The 19,441-nt window shown below is 39.4% G+C and overlaps 1 protein-coding gene across 1 annotated transcript in view; it reads left to right on the top strand.

Moving 5' to 3' along the window:
• GPC4 (glypican 4) overlaps window positions 1-18,541 on the top strand; it is a 358,875-nt gene extending 340,334 nt beyond the window's left edge. The window contains exons 5-9 of the mRNA XM_078688559.1: window positions 5,228-5,358; window positions 8,857-9,018; window positions 11,556-11,689; window positions 12,755-12,930; window positions 14,479-18,541. Coding sequence (XP_078544685.1) covers window positions 5,228-5,358; window positions 8,857-9,018; window positions 11,556-11,689; window positions 12,755-12,930; window positions 14,479-14,696 — 821 coding nt within the window. The 3' untranslated portion in view covers window positions 14,697-18,541. The remainder of the gene's footprint in view (window positions 1-5,227; window positions 5,359-8,856; window positions 9,019-11,555; window positions 11,690-12,754; window positions 12,931-14,478) is intronic.
• The last annotated feature ends 900 nt before the right edge of the window (window positions 18,542-19,441 follow it).

Below are 19,441 nucleotides of genomic sequence, written 5' to 3'. Positions count from 1 at the left end.
GACCGGCGATAACATGTCTGGACCCCTGCAGATTGCACAGGTGGGCTGAGAGCTAAAAGCAGCCCTGGAAAAAGGGTTCAGACCAGCCTCAGACTGCACTGAGTGACCAAAGCCAGGGAGTCTCTGCATTCCCAAATGGAGTTTGGGGGCAGATTCTGTTTGTTTTCATGAAAAGGGTTGACATGGGTGTTCATTCCTTGAGGGCTTTTTGCCAGACAGGACAGCAGATCCCTTCTGCCCATTCATCTCCAAATCAACCCCAGCACACTGGGGGTTCCATGCATCCCTTAGCACTGGAAGGTTTTTCAATAGAAAGAAGCAGCAATTTAATTCAAAATGAGAGACCCCACCCCCAGAATATGAGGGGCTTCTCGGATGTACGTAGTGTACACATATGTATAGACCTTAGGCTGAATGGGGCACCTGAAGTGTGCCCCTTCCCAACTTTGAACTGTAGGGGCCTGGTGATGCCCCTGGAAATGAAACCTAGAAATGCAAATTAAACATGAAAATGCAGATTTAAGACTCTTTGAACCAGTTGTGTTATTCAATATATATTCGAATTGTGTTTTTGTCACATCAACCTCAAACCACGTGGGTAAAAAAATTGCATTAAAAATGAACAGATGTCATTTTTTAAACCCTTCCAGTAATGTTATGTAGATCTCAGCAGAGCAATAATCTCCCTGAAAACAAGGTTCCGTCAGTGTGCTGAGCCGACAGGGCTGCTGCTTTGCTGAAGTCAGCTGTGAAGTTCTGCCAGAGTCCATTTCCTGGAGGTGAAGACTGCCGGCCAGGAGTGACGGCTCAGTGACTACATTTTTCCCACCACGAGGGCTGCCACGCACTCCGGGCCTTGCCCTTTTTAAGTCTCCAATGTTGACTTCAGCTCACTAAAAACTTGGCACAAGTGGCAATGACAGTTTGAGATTGCAAACGTTGACTTATTTTGCATTGTTATGGAGCGCAACTCAACCGGATTTATTTATTTTATTTATTTCAAAGTTTTATATAGCGCGAACAAGATCTTCACAGATATCAGAGCGCTTTACATAGAGGGGTACATGAGGGAACATAGTCAAACAATAAATCGATAGATCATACAGTACAGATAGGTGGCTGCAAAGCCCATCACGTGAGTAATAAGACAACTCATACAAATAAGTAAATGGGTCAAGCATGTTGTACAAATCGGTGCAGGGTGTTAACAGAGTTGGAGATAATAGATCAAGTGTATTTAGCCATGAGGATAGCTTTTACTTCTTTTTTAAAGAGTGTACTGGAAGAGATAAGCCTGGTTTCGGGAGGGAGTGAGTTCCAAATCCTAGGCGCCAATCCTGAGAAGGAGCGCTTGTATGTTTTTTCCTTCCTGAATCTTTGAGGTTTCAGCAGAAGATTGTTTGTGCCTCTCGTGTTTCTAATTCCCCCAGAGATTGTCAGTTTCTGAGCGAGGTAGCCGGGTGAGTTTAGGTGTACCGCCTTGTGCGTCATGCAGACGATTTTCAGATGTATTCTGGCTTCAAAAGGCAGCCAATTCAGGGATTTCAAGTCAGGGGTAATATGGGAGTGCTTTTTTGACCCAGTGATGAGTCTCGCTGCAGCATTCAGAGAAGTTCTTAGTGGTGCGGTAGTAGTTAGGGGGAGTCCGCAGAGGGCGGTGCTGCCGTATTCAATACGTGGGATGACTAGTGCTTGTACTGCTGTTTGGAAGTCTTTGGCTGGGAGGTAGGGTTTAAGTTTCCTCAGAGTATTGATCTGGAAGTTCGCTCCCTTTGTTGCCTTGCTGATATGTTGCTGCATGTTGAGGTTGGTGTCAAGTGTTATGCCTAAGGATTTTGCTGAATCCACTATGGTCGGTTGGACATTGAGTGCTGTTAGGTGCTTAAGCCATGTTTGTGTGGTAGATATTTTCGTGGGAGGTGAGATCAGAAGGAACTCAGTCTTCATAGCGTTGAGTTTGAGGTGGTTATCAGCCAGCCAAGATTGGGTGCTTCTGATCGTTGAGTTCAGATGCAAGATGTCTTTGGGGGATTGTAGCTTGAGATATAGCTGAGTGTCATCGGCGTACATGTGAAAGTTTACGTTGGATGCATGTAGCAAGGAAGTGAGAGGTTCCATGACTAGGTTGAACAGAGTTGGGGATAGAGAGGATTCTTGGGGGACGCCTAGCGTTACAGGTATTGGCGAGGACATCAGGTTGTTGCTCTTGAATTTCTGCGACCTGTTGTGAAGAAAGGAAGTGAACCACTTGAGAACAGTTCCAGATAAACCCATTCTTGTGTTTAGTAGTTCTAGTAGATTCTCATGTTTAACGGTGTCGAATGCTGAAGAGAGATCAAGAAGGATGAGGAGGCAGGTGTCGTTTTGGTCTAGCATTTGAAGTGCGTCGTCAATTATGTGAGTCATAGCAGTTTCTGTGCTGTGTCCTGCTCGGAAGCCTGACTGGTGGCTGTTGAGGAGATCAAATTGCTCAATGTGTTTAGTCAATTGTAGTTGTGCGCATTTTTCCAACAGTTTGGCGAGAGTAGGAATATTGGTGATGGGACGGTAATTGTTGAGATCAGAGGGGTAGGCTGTAGGTTTCTTTAGTAGAGGTGTGACCTGACCAACTTTGAGGGAGTCAGGTATGCTTCCTTGTTGGAGAGAGCTGTTGATAATTTTAGTCCAGAGAGGGAGAAGCAAAGGGGTAAAGTCTTTTACTGCGGAGGCAGGGAGGGGGTCGGTGAGGTGATTGGATGGTTTCAGGGTGCTGAGCAGTTTGCCAATTTCTTCTTCCGAGTATGTGTCAAAGGTAGACCATGTAGCATTGTTTTTTGGTTCAGTGGGTGCTAGGCATTGGGGTTTGGAGTAGAGGCTTGCGTCAATGAGGAGATCGCTTTTTATTTTCTCCGTTTTTTGGATAAAGAATTGTACATGGCAGCCCTTTACAAAGAAAATTCAAGAAAATACTGTAAGCAAACTAACATTAAAGATTAACGATTTATCACCAATTCCTGCAGAAATCATGGCTGGATAGAACCGGAGCATAATAAATTAAGAGCAGGCCTTTAGCCGGAAAGGCGAGTGGGTGAGGTAGGGCAGTGGGATGAAATTGAATTGAAGGTTTAAAGATGCAAGATGGCTGCCGAGAATGGAAAAGAGGACACGACTACAGATTTGTAAAATCGAGAGACTGGGTGGGTGGGGTGCATATCAAGGGTGAAATAAACATAATTTTTTTTCCAGCGTAGAGGAGTTTTCTGAATTTACAAAATAATGGATTCTTAATCGGTTGACTTCTTCAATGAAAGACTATGGACACCAGGAACCCCTATTAACAGTGCTTAAGTTGAGCTGGTGCTTTCGGTGCTGAGCACCAGCACTTAATTGGTTTCCGGTGCTCAGCACCGGCTCCTGATTGTCAACACCACACTTATGGCAGTCTGCCACAAGGTAGTGCTCCTCATGTAATTTAGAGATGAGCAGTATAACAGTTGTTTAGGAAAACAATATACATTAAAAAATTGCTAATACCTGTCTCCCCAGCCATTCCTTTAGCTTTGGGGGCCTGGAATAATCGGAACTGTCGCATTTACATACAAGAGAGATGGTTAGTAGTTGTTTTGGCAGCAATGACAAGGCCGATGGGTGGTGCAAGCTGCAGTGGCCTCCTGGTCAGAGCCCTGGCACTTAATGTTTTACAACTTAAGCACTGCCTACGAAGCCTTTGAACCACAATACAATACACAAAACTACAGAAAGAAGGGTAGATTAAACTAATATACATAGGGTTAAAATATTTTGTTTCAGATACAGACAAAAGATCTACAAAGAGCGAAATTGTAATATTAAAGGGAAGCTTTGGAGTATTTCATAATGTGGATTTATTCCTTAAAGACAAAGAGCTTTGATAGCCTCTAGCAAATTGCTTTATTTTTTTTGCTCCTAATGTCTGTTTTTTATTGGTGCCTATTAGTGAGTTCTTTAATTGCTATCTCCAATTGCCTATACTACTGTTTGTTGTACATGAGCTGCTCCCACAAATCAAGCTAAGGAGACCAACTTCATTTTTAGAATCCAATTACAATACCTTTCACATTTACCGAACAATTTACATTTTCCAATTTTAAATGTATCTTTTTAGTAGATATACTTTAGTAATTTGCCTGCCACACAGTGCAGGGATTAACAAAAACACCAATTTCTCTATGGGAGCTTGTGCTACGGCTGGTTTACGTCTGCAGCACAAGCTCTCATAGAGAAATTGGAGTGTGCAACTGCACCATGTGCTGTCGCATCCTAATAATGCGGACGGTCCCGATTCCACAATATCGTAATAAGGGCCTTAATAGTGCATTGAATTCCATATAAAACCTACACAAATGTGCTCTTCTAATGTTGCCTTCCCCACTAAAATAAAACCAGTACAGAATTTTGTTCTATTAGGCTGCCCAAAACATAATGCCTTCCTCACTAAAATAAAAAAAACAGGCCAGTACAGACTTTTGTTGCATTAGGCTGCCCAAAACATAATGAATAAATATTCCATCTGCCTGCTTTTCCTGACAGCCTTTATATTACGGTTATGCATTTTCAGTGGCTGTTTATCCCAGTTCAAGTGCAAAATTGCATTTTTGTCAGAATCGTAATTATGTGCACAAATTTCACACCTACATGTTTCCCCAATACAAATGTCACCAAACAGTACCTGGTGAAAAATATGTCTAGATTAAGTTTTTTACTGCTCAGACCGATTAAAATATTAATTTATTATCTCCTATACTGCCCTCCAAAATGCATAATGGGGTTTCGAACTCAGAAATATCTCAGTCTGTGAAATCTGTATCTTAGGGTACCACTCAAAATTATGACCTAGGTGTTTTCATAAGTAGCACTTTTTAAATTATTATTTTTTTGTGTGCAAAATGTGTTCATTAACGTGAAATTGCATGTCCTACTTGTTCATATGTGCTCTGATATCCGCTAATTTCACCACATGAGGTATCCTCCAATGCAAAAAAACAGTGATTCCCTTCAGTATCCAGATATGTAAAGCACACACAAAAGAAGTGACCATTTGCACAGATGGTACAACATAAAACGTTGCTCAATTTCGTTATAGTAAGAAAATGCTTGGGTTGTTCAAATACTTACAGCAATTTTCACCGTTTGCCACTCTTACCAATGTAATTCTACTCCCCTGGACCATGGATAATAACTCTGGGTTCCCTCACTCTTACTTGACCAGATTCCATGTTGCTGGTGGCGGAAAGGCTGGAAGGCCCCTTTAATATTGAGTCCGTGATGGATCCCATTGACGTCAAAATTTCTGATGCAATCATGAACATGCAAGAGAACAGCATGCAGGTGTCCAAAAAGGTAAGCCTGAAAGAACTTCTGTCTTTATTGTGAGATAACCATTGATGTTTTTACATTTCATTGATAATCCAAGAAGAGAGTATATGGGGGGGACGACACATTGTGCTCCCATGAGGCAAAACACATTAGAACGGAATTCCTCACGTGCACCCACCACAGATCAAAATGTGCCTTTTAATTGGCTAATACAGCACCAAAGAGGACTCATTGCATCCAATTGCCATACAAGCATATAGTTCTTGTGAACTATAGGTACAACCAGCACTTAATAACATATGTAAGCAGTCTGGTCCCTTCAATCTCACCTACCAAATGCCAAAAGTATTCACCCACATTAAACTGGAACAAAACAAGCCACACTACTAATAACACATTCTTCTCACGTGGAATCCAAATGTGTGGGGGAAACTACGTTCATTCACACTTCAGTTATGGTGAAGACATGTGTGCAGCAGTAGAGCATGGAAGTAATATTCTCACAGTGCGGTTCCAGTGGGAATTTCGTTTTATTACGAGGTTCGCATTACATTATATTGTTAACGTATGTAATGGCATATAAAGGTTCACAGGGGAACTCTCTCATCTTGAAGTGATCACTGCTCGGTACCTCTTTGCAGCTATTTCAGAATGCAAATAAACATTATGTTTTAGGTTATATTGAAAACGTAACCTTCATCTTTATTTTGATTTTAATATTCTGCCAGCATTATGCTACATTTGCCTTTTTTCAGGGACCGCGCTGTTTGAGAGGGAGTTTCTCATACAAATTTTCCCTACGTTTTATGAATTTGGTACTTTGTCAGTTTCTGCTGCTATTCATTGGCACAGATACATTTTCTCCAGAATGGTGACCAGTAGATGCAAAACTACAGCCAGCTCCTCCAGATCAGCAGAGCCTATGGCTTTCATTCTCCTGGCAGAGGGCCACTGGCCAAATTTAGGGATCCCTGGGAAGCAGGGACGCAGTTCTGTGCTTCTTTTGAGCCAGGGGTGTGGCTCCTCTTTGAGAGCTTTTTTCTTTAAAACTAAAACCCTGTACAAAGTCAGAGCTTGTTTCTTGAAAGCAAAAACAGTGGTCCTGACACCCAGACAGTTTTGTTTCCGTGCATCAGGTTCGTTGTTGTATGTCTACCTTGGTAGTCCTGGGAAAGGAAATCTAGTAACCGTTGCCCTTCTGTAAATGGGGTGACAAGACCATCGCTATAAAAGGTGACAGTGATAGACGGACTGCCAAGTCAGAGGTTTATTCCGGCGGCGCAGGCTGAAGTTCCCACAATGTAAACCTGGCACTTCCCCCACCTCTATATGAATCTTAAAAACCAAGAGTTTAAGTCAGGGTTCCCGCCCTATCAAACTCTAAATACTGCTTTATGTCATAGAATTTGTGACTAATTCCTTCATAAGCAAGAGGACTGGGCATGGTAGGGGTCCTTGCCCCACTGGAGTCTGATGGACTTTGCCTTCCCACAGCATACCAGTGAACCTCAAACCTTTTTTCTTTAAATCCATCAGGTAAGAAAATCTTAGCACTATGTATTTCTTTTAATGTTCGACTCTAGCAATAGAAATACCCGACTTAATCCAGACAATGTCAACTAATTTACAAAATATCTTTCATTCAATACCGTAACTTTGTGGAGAATCCCCATTGCCTGTAATGCACAGCTGGGTTACATTTTTTTGCAGCTGGTGCCCTTCTGCCACTAATATAACTCAAGGGTAGACTGGTCATTCAGACACTGGCATTTTTCAAGTGGGCTGCAGGTTCGGTGCTGCTTTTAAATATGGCTGAACTACTCTGGCACACCCATGCCCGTCACCCCCTTCTTGCTGTGGTCTCCTGCTGTGTATACCTCATTTACGGGGGGAATGCGCCCTCGTAAATGAGGCGTACCCCATTGTTAGTGTGCTGGCAATTAGATACAGTGTCCCTCTCACAAGCGGTGGGATTCCATCGGCCAGATGACACAGTCAGTCACTGGCCCCAATATTGCATAAGGGATGATGTGTTCTGCCCAGAGGTAGCTCTCAGCACTCATAATGTAGGCCTTTATTGTGAAATCCTTTGCAATGCTGACTAAAAGTCCAATAGTTTTGCTCATTTCAAGTACATGGGATCCACATTCTTAGATTGCCCTCTCTTCCCGCCATAATAACGTTGTTAAATTGTCAAGCCTTTTACACAAAGTGCTACTTATTTTATTTACCTCTTTGCTGACCAGACACCGCATATAACCTGTTCATTTACAGATGCTCAGTCACCCTGTGAAGAAAGGGATATTTATCTGTAAAACAAGTTAAGTACGAGAGTACTTTAGCCTTTGCCTATCCCCAGTAATTTTGACCTCTTCATGAAACAGTCCACCTCTCGCTTAATTTAACTTTTTTTTCTTCTTTGAATAGCTCGTTGCAGTAATGTTATGCCTTTGGTTATGATTCGGTAATCACATTTTATTTATTTATAACTCTTTTACGGTGCCTAGTACACTTAAAACTAATCCCTCAAACCCATCTCTCTTACCAAATTCAAATGTGAATGCCATTTTTTGCAGAGCAATTGCAGTGAGACTATCTTTGTTGAGTTAGAGCTGGACTTTGTCCATGCGAGGCACAAAACACACTTTAAAATGCATCTCACTTTTAAACCTCGATCAGCAAATATTTCACAATGTGCAGTAAGCTATAGTCTAGGAGTAGTAAAGCACAAAGTAAGTAACTTTTATGTTTTGTCGATGGGTATTTGTTGCTTTTCAGTTCACCATATATATATTAAATGTATATGTTGATCTGGTCCGTTTCCCCTTGTTAGAATACCTCTAAATTAGTGAGTACACTCCTAAGTAGCAAGTCTGCAGTTATTGTTGCCAACTAACATTCCTAGTGGTGTGTACCACCATCCCTAAGTTGGGACCGGTACTCATAAACTCAAGAGTTTCTATTCTCTCGTTCTGGAACTGGCTAAACAGTGATTGGTGACAGTAAAGATTGCACAAAATTTCCTTTCATAGAGGGTATTATGCATGCCTTGCTTCAGTGTACACTGTACTATGTGTTTTATGCAATAACATAACTTCTTAAAAGTCGTTGTAGTGTTTAGCACATACTTCATCACATTTCATCGTTGTGATCATGTATCTGTCATGTTTCAATAATAGATTTATGTCTTAAGCACACAGCTTTTTACATCCCAGGTTTTGTAAAAAGATATATAAAATATTTAGTTAACTTGTTCTCCATGTAAAAAAGGCAAACAGCATATGGGTGCAAAGAGTTCATAATGACAAAATAATGTTTCTTATTTTGTAGCTCTGTAGAATAGAGGGCATAATATGTATGTCTTTAGAATGTGTATGTATTAAAACGTGGAAATTGCAGGTAACCCTGCCAGATATTAGACAAGATATCAGAAAAGTTATTTTTGTAGACTAGTTTGTGTATTGTGTAGGGTGTAATTAGCGTCCCACCTGTTTAATGTAATGTTGTATTAAATCACTGCAGGTTTTTCAAGGATGCGGACAGCCTAAACTAGCTCCGCCGAGTCCCGAAGGTCCAGGCCGATCCGCCCGTTCGGTGTCTGAAGCCGGTTTCAGTGCTCGTTTTAGACCATATAACCCAGAAGAAAGACCAACAACAGCGGCTGGCACGAGTCTGGATAGGCTAGTGAGTGACAATGATTACCTTCATTTCTTGAAGTTCTTTTTTTGTAATTTATTATCCCAAAGATTGACCTTTTCAATACGTCATTCCAAATATTTTTCTGTGTCTTGTATCCTGTCTTCTCGCTCAAAATGTTAAACACTGCAGTACTGTGGAAAAGGACGAGGTGCATATAAATAATTTTATAAAGAGTTGTTCACCTTTAAGCAGAAAAAAAAATCACTACGACACCAAGTTCCTTCGAGTCGTACACCAGTCAGCATAAAAAAATACTTTTTGAGTCATAAAATTGAGGAGAGGAAGCATTTCGAGGAAATGAAGCTGAAAGAGGCCACACACATCTACCTCCCCTTAGTGAGGACACCCAGTGTGAATAAACTCCAGTCTTGGTTGCTTCATGATTTTGCCAGGTGAAAAACAGTATCCCTATTATGATTGTGGGAGAAGCCGACTCAACATCCCTGAGCTGTTAATCCTCTCTAGGAAGGCCCTTCTCAGCAGAAGGAGAGTCATACAAAGCAGTGGTGCAAAGAACTGCACATCTCTGTCGAGGAATACATTTCTTATTAGGTCTCATTGAGCCAGGGCATGGGCTGCTCTGCGAGACATTTAGTAAGCACCTTTTGAAAGTGCCACCACAGGCTTTTGGTGGCCTCAAACTTGAGTGCATGCGAGCGCGCAGCCGACATTCGATCGGGATCACTTTCGCGGCCGCTTGGCCAATGCTTGTTGCTGGTGCTTCAAGCTTCTACAAGGATTTTTTGATTGCAGTTTTTAGTAATTAGTATTTCGTTTTTTTCTACGGATTCGGCATCTAAAAAACACTCTCTCCTTTGGTGGTCTACTTCCCTGAAATGCGAAATGACTGTGATGTAAGTAGGGTGTCTCCGAAGACAGATGCGGATTGTGTATCGAGGTAAACATGTGATTGGCTCCACGAGATTTTTTAACTCCTCTGATTGTATTTTATGTTTTTGTTCCCGGAGTCGTCTCACTAAGTTTGTAGAGGGGAACATTGGGCAATCGTGTTTGGCAATGACAAAAAGCAGCAGCTGTTCAGACTGTTTATTTTGATTTCCCGTGGATCCATGTTTTGGAATACTTTTGTTGCGTTCTTTACTTTTTCCTGCAGCCACACCATAGTCTTTTCATTTCTATCCTAGTGACTGTGGCTTACCGGATCACAGATCATTCATGTATATTACTTCTTCTTTCATAATTAAACTTAACAAAACTTGTATTTTATATTCCAAATCATAATAAAACTTGACTTGAGACTTGTATTTGTATAAGGTACTTTTACCTTTTTTAAGTACTGTAAGTGACAGGTGTTACTTAGTTTAATGGTACTTAACACCTGTTTACTGAACTCAAATTGTGACTCCCTGTTTCTGCATGAACAGATGCAGTTGTTGGCACTGCCACATCAATCCTGTAAGTGGAGAGTGACGCCTACACTTGTGATTTGCTTCCAAAATAACCTTTCTTCTGCCATTGGTGGAGGTCCAGTATGCTTTGAACTGAGATGGAGTTGTAGATGATGATTTTGGTTGTAACTTTTATTTTTAACCCATTGTATATGATTTAAATTTGAAACAAAAAGTGTGCTAGTCTAATACTGTGGTAGCAAGGAAAACAAGCATTGGCATAGCCAATAGGTCTCGCTTTTGGGACCTCATAAGTATTTAGTTATGCAGCACAATATCCTTGGTGCAACAACATCAACCATTGCATGGCTAAACACTTATAAGGTCCCCAAGGCGAGAGCTATTGGCTATGCCAATGCTTGTTTTTTAAAAAAAATCGTAAACACACTCGTCTACAGTTGAATAACTCATTCATCCGAATGCTCATACAAGACCTGCAGTTTAGAACAGGCATTTTAAAGTCACAGAATTATTAGTGATGCCTCTGGTAGAGAGGACATTTTAACCTGCACCCCAGGATCCATTATCCTCTAAATCTAGGGCTACTAAATTCCAGGATAGTCTAAATCCCTTGCCCCACAACACCAAAGCGAAGTTCAAAATGACAACCGTGCACTTCTGACCTCAACCTTTTAAATTACGTTTGCTGGTGGCCTTCACATGCAACTTCCAGGCTTTGTATGCATGCACACTCAGTAGTCAGATGCTTTTCTATATTTTGATTGGTCCCTTTGCACTATAATGTTATCGTTTATAGTTGGTCAGTCTGATTTTGTCTTGAAAAAATTGTCTGACCTGATGCCCGATTTATAAGCCTTGTCTGTTAAAACACTTTTAATGTCAGCTTTCAAGTTACATTCAGAACTTTAAACAGAATGTTGTAAATCACAATTTCAGCGTGCTAATTTATGACCAAACGTTTAATATCTGAGGATCTTTTCCATAGAGCTTGGTTTACAACACCTTTGTACGTTTTGCATGAGCTATTCAGCAAAATAAAAAAAGAAATTGTGAGAGAATCTGGTCTCTCTAATACGCCTCGGAATTTTCTTACCATGACATTTTTGGACATGCGTTTCTTTGCACATTAACTGAGATTGATCTTTTTAATAGGTCACTGACGTTAAGGAAAAGTTAAAGGCTGCGAGAAAGTTTTGGTCCTCTCTTCCAAGCAAAATATGTAGTCATGAGATGACTGCAGGCGATGCTGAAGAAGATGCATGCTGGAATGGAAGTGCCAAGAGCAGGTTTCTGATCCTTTTTGTATTAATCTATTTTAATGTTTTATGCAAATGTAGCCAGAGGGTGGTGCTAAGGTCAAGGCAAACCTTCAACAACTCTACCAAAAGTCATCTAAAGTAATCTCAATCCGAAAAAGCACATAGAAGGCAGGGAATTGACTGATAAGCTCTAGTTACACACACCCCATCACCTGCCACACCCCCAACTCCCACACACACACACTCCCACACACGCACTCCCACACCCATTGTATCACCCCTCCATACTTCTTTCAAGAATCTTAGCATGTTGGAGTATTGTGCTGCATGTCACAGGGATATTTGACTGTTAGTAGTGGATCATCGTTTCTTGTCAAACTTATTGGTTCTGGAGTTAGTCATGAACTTTTGATGTTATTAACGTTTAATGTATTATATACATACTTTTAGGAGCTTTTAACCAGGCCTCTTGATCCACTGGTCTGCTATTGTGTCAGTCACAGTTTTCTTCCGTCACCCACTACAGCATACAGCATGAGGCAATGGGTCAGCCCAATTCTGTCATTGGCTAACTTCAGCATGAGTGACTGCATTCTACCCCTTTCACAAAGAGCACATCCACACACAAATTAGTTCCCTTAAGTGCCCAGGAATATTTTTGAGACCCAAAAATATCTTTGCTTTTAGCCTGTTTGTTTTACTGGATGGATGAAGGCACATCAGCTTCCTCAGCAAAAACATTTTTTCAAAAAGTATTAAAAAACAAAACATGCATTGCCAAAGCCAAAAGGCAGATTTGGCTTTGCCAGTGCATGTTTTGTAAAGGGGTCTCTTGATTTTGATACTAGAAACCAGTATGTAAGTGTAGATCAATGAGGAAAGGTACCAATGCAATTCATTACGGTTGACACGCTTGAAGAAAATAAAACAATTATAAAATCACGTGCCATTTTTTGGATTAAATGATCAAAATTGGCACTGTGCTCAATACAGCAAATGAATGGTAGAAGAAGCATAGTGGCTATTTAGAGTGAATGCTAAAATAAACTGTAATTAACCCAGTCATGTAGTCCAGTATATTTTTTATCCTAGGTACCAATTTGCAGTGACCGGAAATGGATTGAACAGTCAAGCTAATAATCCGGACGTTAAAGTTGACATAAAGAAACCAGATATATTAATTCGCCGGCAAATTATAACTCTTCGAGACATGACGGTGAAAATGAAGAATGCTTACAACGGAAATGATGTAAATTTTATTGATGCAAGTGAGTATTTTAAAGTTTACATTTTTCCTCGATTACAGATCTGTTAGAAATGTTTCATCTGTGTTTGCATGGAAAAAAGAATGTATACATAATTCAGCATTATAGTGCAAAAGAATTGTTCACCTATTCATTTTGTGATAGACTGTTAAAATTCTATTTTAAATTAAACAGCATCAAAACATAAAAGATAACTCTTTATAAACTATCCTAAGAGCTTTTGGGACACAATCACTATCACATGTCTTTTCTTCTTGTTTTTTTCACATGTTCGACCAGAAAAAAGTTCAGCTTCAAATGGTTTTCACACATTTGTGAATGGCAAGTGGCGGGTTAGAAATGCTCCAACAATTCAATTTTGCCTCCATTCTGTTAAATGTACATATTCAGTGTGTTTTGGACGACCGCTAGTATGGAAACATTTAGTTCTAGTGGAGTGTATTTGAGCAGTAATGTAAGGATTCAGGAGATGTCACACTTATGTAATGATAGCAGATATTCTGAGAGTAATTCATCCATTATAGATATTGATTTTCCGATCATCTTGGCCTGTGATGAATTAGTTTTAGCCCGTGGTGAATCTATGACTTTTCTCCTGTTTTCATGTTTATCTCTGAAAAGGTATGAAGGCCAGTACTTTAGTCTTATTGTGCAGGTCCTAGATCTTTCCTACATTAGTTAAGGTATGCAATATTAGTTCAGAAGTCCCTTTTTTATGCCTTTAAGTGGGGACGTGTCTACATTTGGTGGCCAGACTGATCACCCCGCCTCAAAATGTGATCATATTTTTCTTTACTCAGTCCCTGCCTATGGAACCTACTTAGAGTACTCGTTAGCCAAAGCATCATGCCGCTAGATGGAATAATCTGTTAGAATAATCAACCCAGATGTTTAAGATTCAATCTCTCAGTGTAAGACATTTGGGGCCAGATGTATCAAAGGGTGTTACTCATTCTGTGTCTATGGGAAAATGGTTGAGTACATATGGCCCTTGTTTCCTAAAGAGTGGCTGATAAAATGCGAAGCAGGATTATTGGTGATCATGTCAGTTTTCTACTTTTATACCCGATGGTGCATTGTATCCTTCATTTGATATGACTATATCTTATTCATGCACAGCTCCGAAGGACATTGTTCATACTATCAAATTAATATACAATTAAGACTTATTTAAAAGATACCAATAAATGAAGTAGTAGTTTAAACTAGATAAGCATAGTCTAAATTAAATACAGAGAATACATTTGTAATAATCAGAGTAGTTCGTAACTGGACTGTCGTCTAAATTGATGTTTTTGGTATCTCATCATTACAGGAGCCTTGACTTAAAACAGAACCTTTATAAAATAGTGAGTACATTAGCATTGTAATTCTTACTGTGACACAGCAGGAGGTATAACCATCGCTTCATCTCATTAGTTATCGGATTACTTGTGTGGCTACCGGTTGTGGGCGGGCCAAAGCGGTCCACTTTCCTGTGTTTTTTTAACGTTCGACCCCCTTCTCCTTCTGAATCTTTTTCAAAGGTGAACTGTTTTTTTTCCGTTGCAGGTGAGGATGGAAGCGGTGAAGCGAGTGGAAGTGGCTGCGAAAGTGACCCAGAGGCTTGTATCAGGGAATTTGATTTCAAATCAACCAATGAAGCTGGGAAAACTGTAATGAGTGATAAAAAATTGGAAGTGCCGAGTGCTGCCGCTGGTATTGCCTTGTCACATGTCGTTTTCCTGGCTAGCATCCTGATCGTGGCAATGCAAAGACAATGGAGATAATCGTAACCATTACAAAAAAAAAGACTTGTATCTCAGAGTTTTTAAAGGCACACGTTTTCACTTTTATACCATCTAGTGACTTGCTTTTTAATTTAATGGACAACGATGTACAGTTTCTACAATGTTGCCACTGGATTTAAAGTATTCATATTGTTTTCACTTCCCTTTCTGCAAAGTGGGATGTATACTTTGTCTTTTCTATTCAGCAAGAGGCAATATTAATGGTGGCTAACAAAAAAATGTATATACAGACCTGTAGTTAGCTATGCATTTGTGCTTTTAATACATCTTGTGTTTTGGCATTTCACCAAATTACTTTGCAAAGAAACCGGTGCAATTTGCTTGCACCCAATAAGTATGTGTTTTTAAAGATTTGAATTATATGTACAGAAGCTAAATGTATTGATCCTTTTATCGTATAGAAGAATGGAGCATATTCTATTTGGGTCTTCTGTGGTTAGCCTACGTGTCCGCCAAGCAACCTTGACCCAATGAGTTGTATAGGCAGTGGGTCTATTCACCTTTTATAATGTGATTGCAAAATAGATGATCACCAAATCTCTATTGTATAAAGCATCACACTCTGCCATGGGTTGTGTTATAGTTAGAAAGAGACTGAATAAGTTCCATTCTTATATATAAACCGAGAAGGAGGAGGACATTTCTGTCTCTGTATTGTTCATTCAAAATTGGAACAATATGATAGGTACCATATTGCAAAGTGAAAGAGGAATTGCTTATATGTGAAATATCCATTAAGTTACTAAAGCAGATCAATAATGCAAAAGGATATTATTTGGAAACGTGTTTATGGACACAGCCATAGAAGGCTGTGTGTGTTTGCGTGTTCTCCCCAAATGAGGTGAGAAAAGCATGCCTGGTGGCATCCTAACCGGAGCTTTCTGCACTGTCATCAAGAACCAGGCAAATAGTATGGAGCTGTCTGATATAGGAATGTATCGTATTTAGAGGAGTGGTTGGGGAAGAAGACCATGCCTGTTGCTTGACGGCCAAGAATGGAACGGATCATTTTGTCATTCATGTGGACCATCCTGACATTTCAATGGAACGGAAATCACAGCATCCCCATTTCCTATGATGCGAAGTAAAATGGAGGCTGTTGTGGAAACCCTCAGCTTGCCAATAAAAAGGGAACAATCACTTTTAAAAAGTTGCGAAAAAAAATCCCAGAATTCTCTTCCTGCTGTGGACAGCTATCAGAATTAAGCTAGAATTATATTTTAGCATGAAAAGTAATCTTTGACAAGCCCTTCTCTTATATTACTGCAGTAGTTTGCTGAATTTGTTTAAAAAAAATTCTAAACATTTTACCCTCTTGTAATTGCTTGCTTTCAAGCGGAGGATTACATGCCAGTGCATTACACACCACTATTTTAGGCCTTGATAACAAATGAAATATGTGGTATTTGGAATCAGTTTTGAGAGCATATTTTTACTGTCAGCAAGCAGATATTTACTAGTCATTCGTTCAAGACTCAGCCGGTTTATATTTGTTTCTTAGAGTAAAATTCTGCATGTACAACATTGAAATAGTTATACATTTATGTATGGGTTGGAAAAAGTTGTAAATAGTATAGTTGCCTTTTGAGAAATTGGATATTGTGCTGATGCTTTAGTAAGTACATCATTTCTGAGGAACCTCCATTTAGCTGCGAGGTCTCCATCATTAACTCAGTAGAAATAATTCTGATTCCAAAAATGCAGTTAGAAGAATTATCCCACTAGACCGTGTTATAGTTTTTTGGCTTTTAATTTTTGAGATCTAAACATTTTCCAGCTGTTTCTTTTTAGATAAATTCCCTAATGTAAAACAGTTTCTGGATTGAGTCTCGCTGAAGGTTTCCATAACACTAGTTGATTTGTCTATTTGTTTCTTGAAATTATTTTGATTGCCATTTTAATATTTAAATTATTTTAGGCTGTGATTTTTGTTTTAGCCCTGACCTAAATAAAACCTAGACGCACTACTTTTGTAAATATTTCTGAGGTCTAACTGGATAACCCATCAGGCTTGTCCCTAGCTGGCCAACAATGGAAACTCATTGCAGTTCAGAGGAATCGGAGGGAACAAAAAACCATTGTATACAGCCCAGCTGACATTTCCAAAATCTGTCTTGCCCGGCAAGTGTTCAAGTGCAAGAAAATAGTTCATCTGCTGCTGTCAGACATTCTACTAAAAAGCTATGACCTGACCCCTGTTTTCAAATGCACCAGCTCATTACTGGTGATTGCTTTTCTAAATATTGTCATTCAATTGTTTGATAGATGGAGCAGTGCAAATAGTTAACAGCCATTAAATCATCAACATTTTGTAGCAAACTTCCACTATACAAAATCTTCCCTGGACTACAGAATTAAAACCTGGATACTACAACGGTCATTGATGTTGAGTATTTGTACATATAGAGATACAGACGTACTGCTGGGGGTAAAAAAAAAAAATTCAAAGACGTCTTTTGGGTTAGTAGTCCCCACCTTTGTGTAGTAAGACATATTATTGTATCATTTCACTGTGACTGTGCTTTTAGCTGCAAAAATAATTGCCATCTCAGATTTAGAGTACTGTTACAAATCAAAAGGTAGCTAAAGAAGTAATGCATATTGTTTGCTAGACTTAAAACTGCCATTCTTGGCTGGATAACATTTCCAAATACGTATTTATTTAAGCTATTAAAAACAAAGCATTAGGCAGTTTACAATACTAGTAATATATAATTATCTAAACGTATACTTTAATGTAAATAAGTCAGCTCGTTGTTTTATGTTAGAGTAACCTATGAGGGCAGGTCAGGAGGTCATTTGCAGCTCTACCTCATCCTGTTGCCTCTAAATACAGGATTATAAGGTATGTTTTACTCAGCATGTTTCATCACTCTTTAGGAGTAATCCTGAGGGAGAGCAGTTTTGCCCAGATCATAAAGGTATGCCCCTTGTAAAGAACTGTAAAACACAATTGGGTAAGAAGGATGCTGGGAAAAAATGCCACTAGGCAACTTGCAGAATTAAATAGGGTTATTGCTACAATACCAAATCATTTAGTGGTACTCTGCTGGATGCCACACTAACTGGTCTCATCTTACGAATGGTCGCTGCATTCAACGTGTTGGCCCCGGTCCTTTAGCTAACGTTGTTGCAGTTCTGTCAAAACAATTTCTTATTCTAGTAAAGAAATGTTTTCTTTGTTATTCACTTCTGTGCCTTATTTCATCAGCCTTTTGTTTTCATGGTCATCGGGATGGGTGCCATCCTTGCCTACTCACTTGGCTGGTAAGGATAGTTCTGCCAATTGTTTTGTGTAACAGCTGTATTGCCATCATATCCCCTAGTAATATTTCTGCCTTGAGGCACTCATTCCCTGAGAGTGGGCTCTATTGTTGGATCCAAGTAAAGACAATTTTCAGTTTTTTAAAAAAAAGACTTTAGTTGTTTCTTCTTGGGCACTTGGATTTTTTCCACTCGTCACTTGACTTGAGCCTAGATATTTACAGGCTGCACTTTACTAGCCAATACCGAAATGAGTGTAGTTCTGTTTTTTGAGGAGATTATTTGAACCTTGAAAGAGTTGCACATGTCTATAAAATTCAGTGTGTATGACCCCTAAAAGCGATGTATTAAGACAGAACGTCTCAATGTCAGAGTTAAGAAAAACACTTATATTTTTGGTAAATTTCACACATTTGTTTTTATGTCAACTCTGAAAAGTTTTCTGCCAAATTGTAATGGTACAAACTACAGCCTGCAATTCAGTAATACATTTTAGTGTACAGCAATGGGTAATTTTGTATTGCAGAAGTAAAATAAACAGTTACAGTATTTTATCATAATTAGCTGTTGAATCATGATTTCTATACCTTTGTTATTACTCGTGCATGATGTTTGCTGATGTGTTCTTGAATAGACTTGAGATGGGTTAGTTTGTTCAAATATTATAAAATAGAATTTTGCAGCTCAAGTCACACCCCATTTGCCTGGGCTGGGAGCTGGTGGGGATGCGGGGGGAGGGGGTAAGAAGGGAGGTGTAAACTATATGGAAAACCTATCACCACCAAAGACTGAACTGAATGTTGTTGTATCTGTGTTTCGCTAAGTTTACTACTATCCCATGTACTCTATACAAACATTTAGCCTGTAATGTCTTTTGATACTTTCTCCAGTGACTGGTAGGCTGAAGCAATTGGACTAAAAATGGAAAGTTAATTTGAGTTTAAGATCTACAGAATACTCTACTTTCAGTTTTTCATTTGTTAATTTGTTTTCAATAGCAGCACATGTCGCTTTGCACAGAATCAGAAATTAAGACAGAGAAACAGGAGTACATAAATGCATCATTCTTATGAAATGTGTTTACTTCTGAAATGTGTGCTTTACTTGTAGAGTTGATAGTGGGTCAGATTTTCTTGGTATGCAAAAGTTGCTTAGGGGAGGTGCTGTAGGCAGGAGGCCTGCGAGAAGAGTTATTTTATTTTTATTTATTTTTTTAAACTTTATTTTTATTGATTATCCAAAACAAAGATAAATCATTCATCCGTTATAGTCGTCCTTGGTAGTTACAACATATATATGGCATTGTCATGCAAATATCACATCAAAATAAAGAAGGCAGTACGCCATGTCATGTCTCAATATCGTGCTTAATACAGTACATGTTTATACAACTTACGAAGTACTGGTCACATTTCTGAATGAGTTCTCCATATCTGTCGATGCAGTAGACTTTGGCTGCT

This window comes from Lissotriton helveticus, chromosome 4_1 (genome assembly GCF_964261635.1).
Source record: "Lissotriton helveticus chromosome 4_1, aLisHel1.1, whole genome shotgun sequence".
Lineage (NCBI taxonomy): Eukaryota > Metazoa > Chordata > Amphibia > Caudata > Salamandridae > Lissotriton > Lissotriton helveticus.
This window is presented reverse-complemented; position numbering and strand designations above follow the sequence as displayed.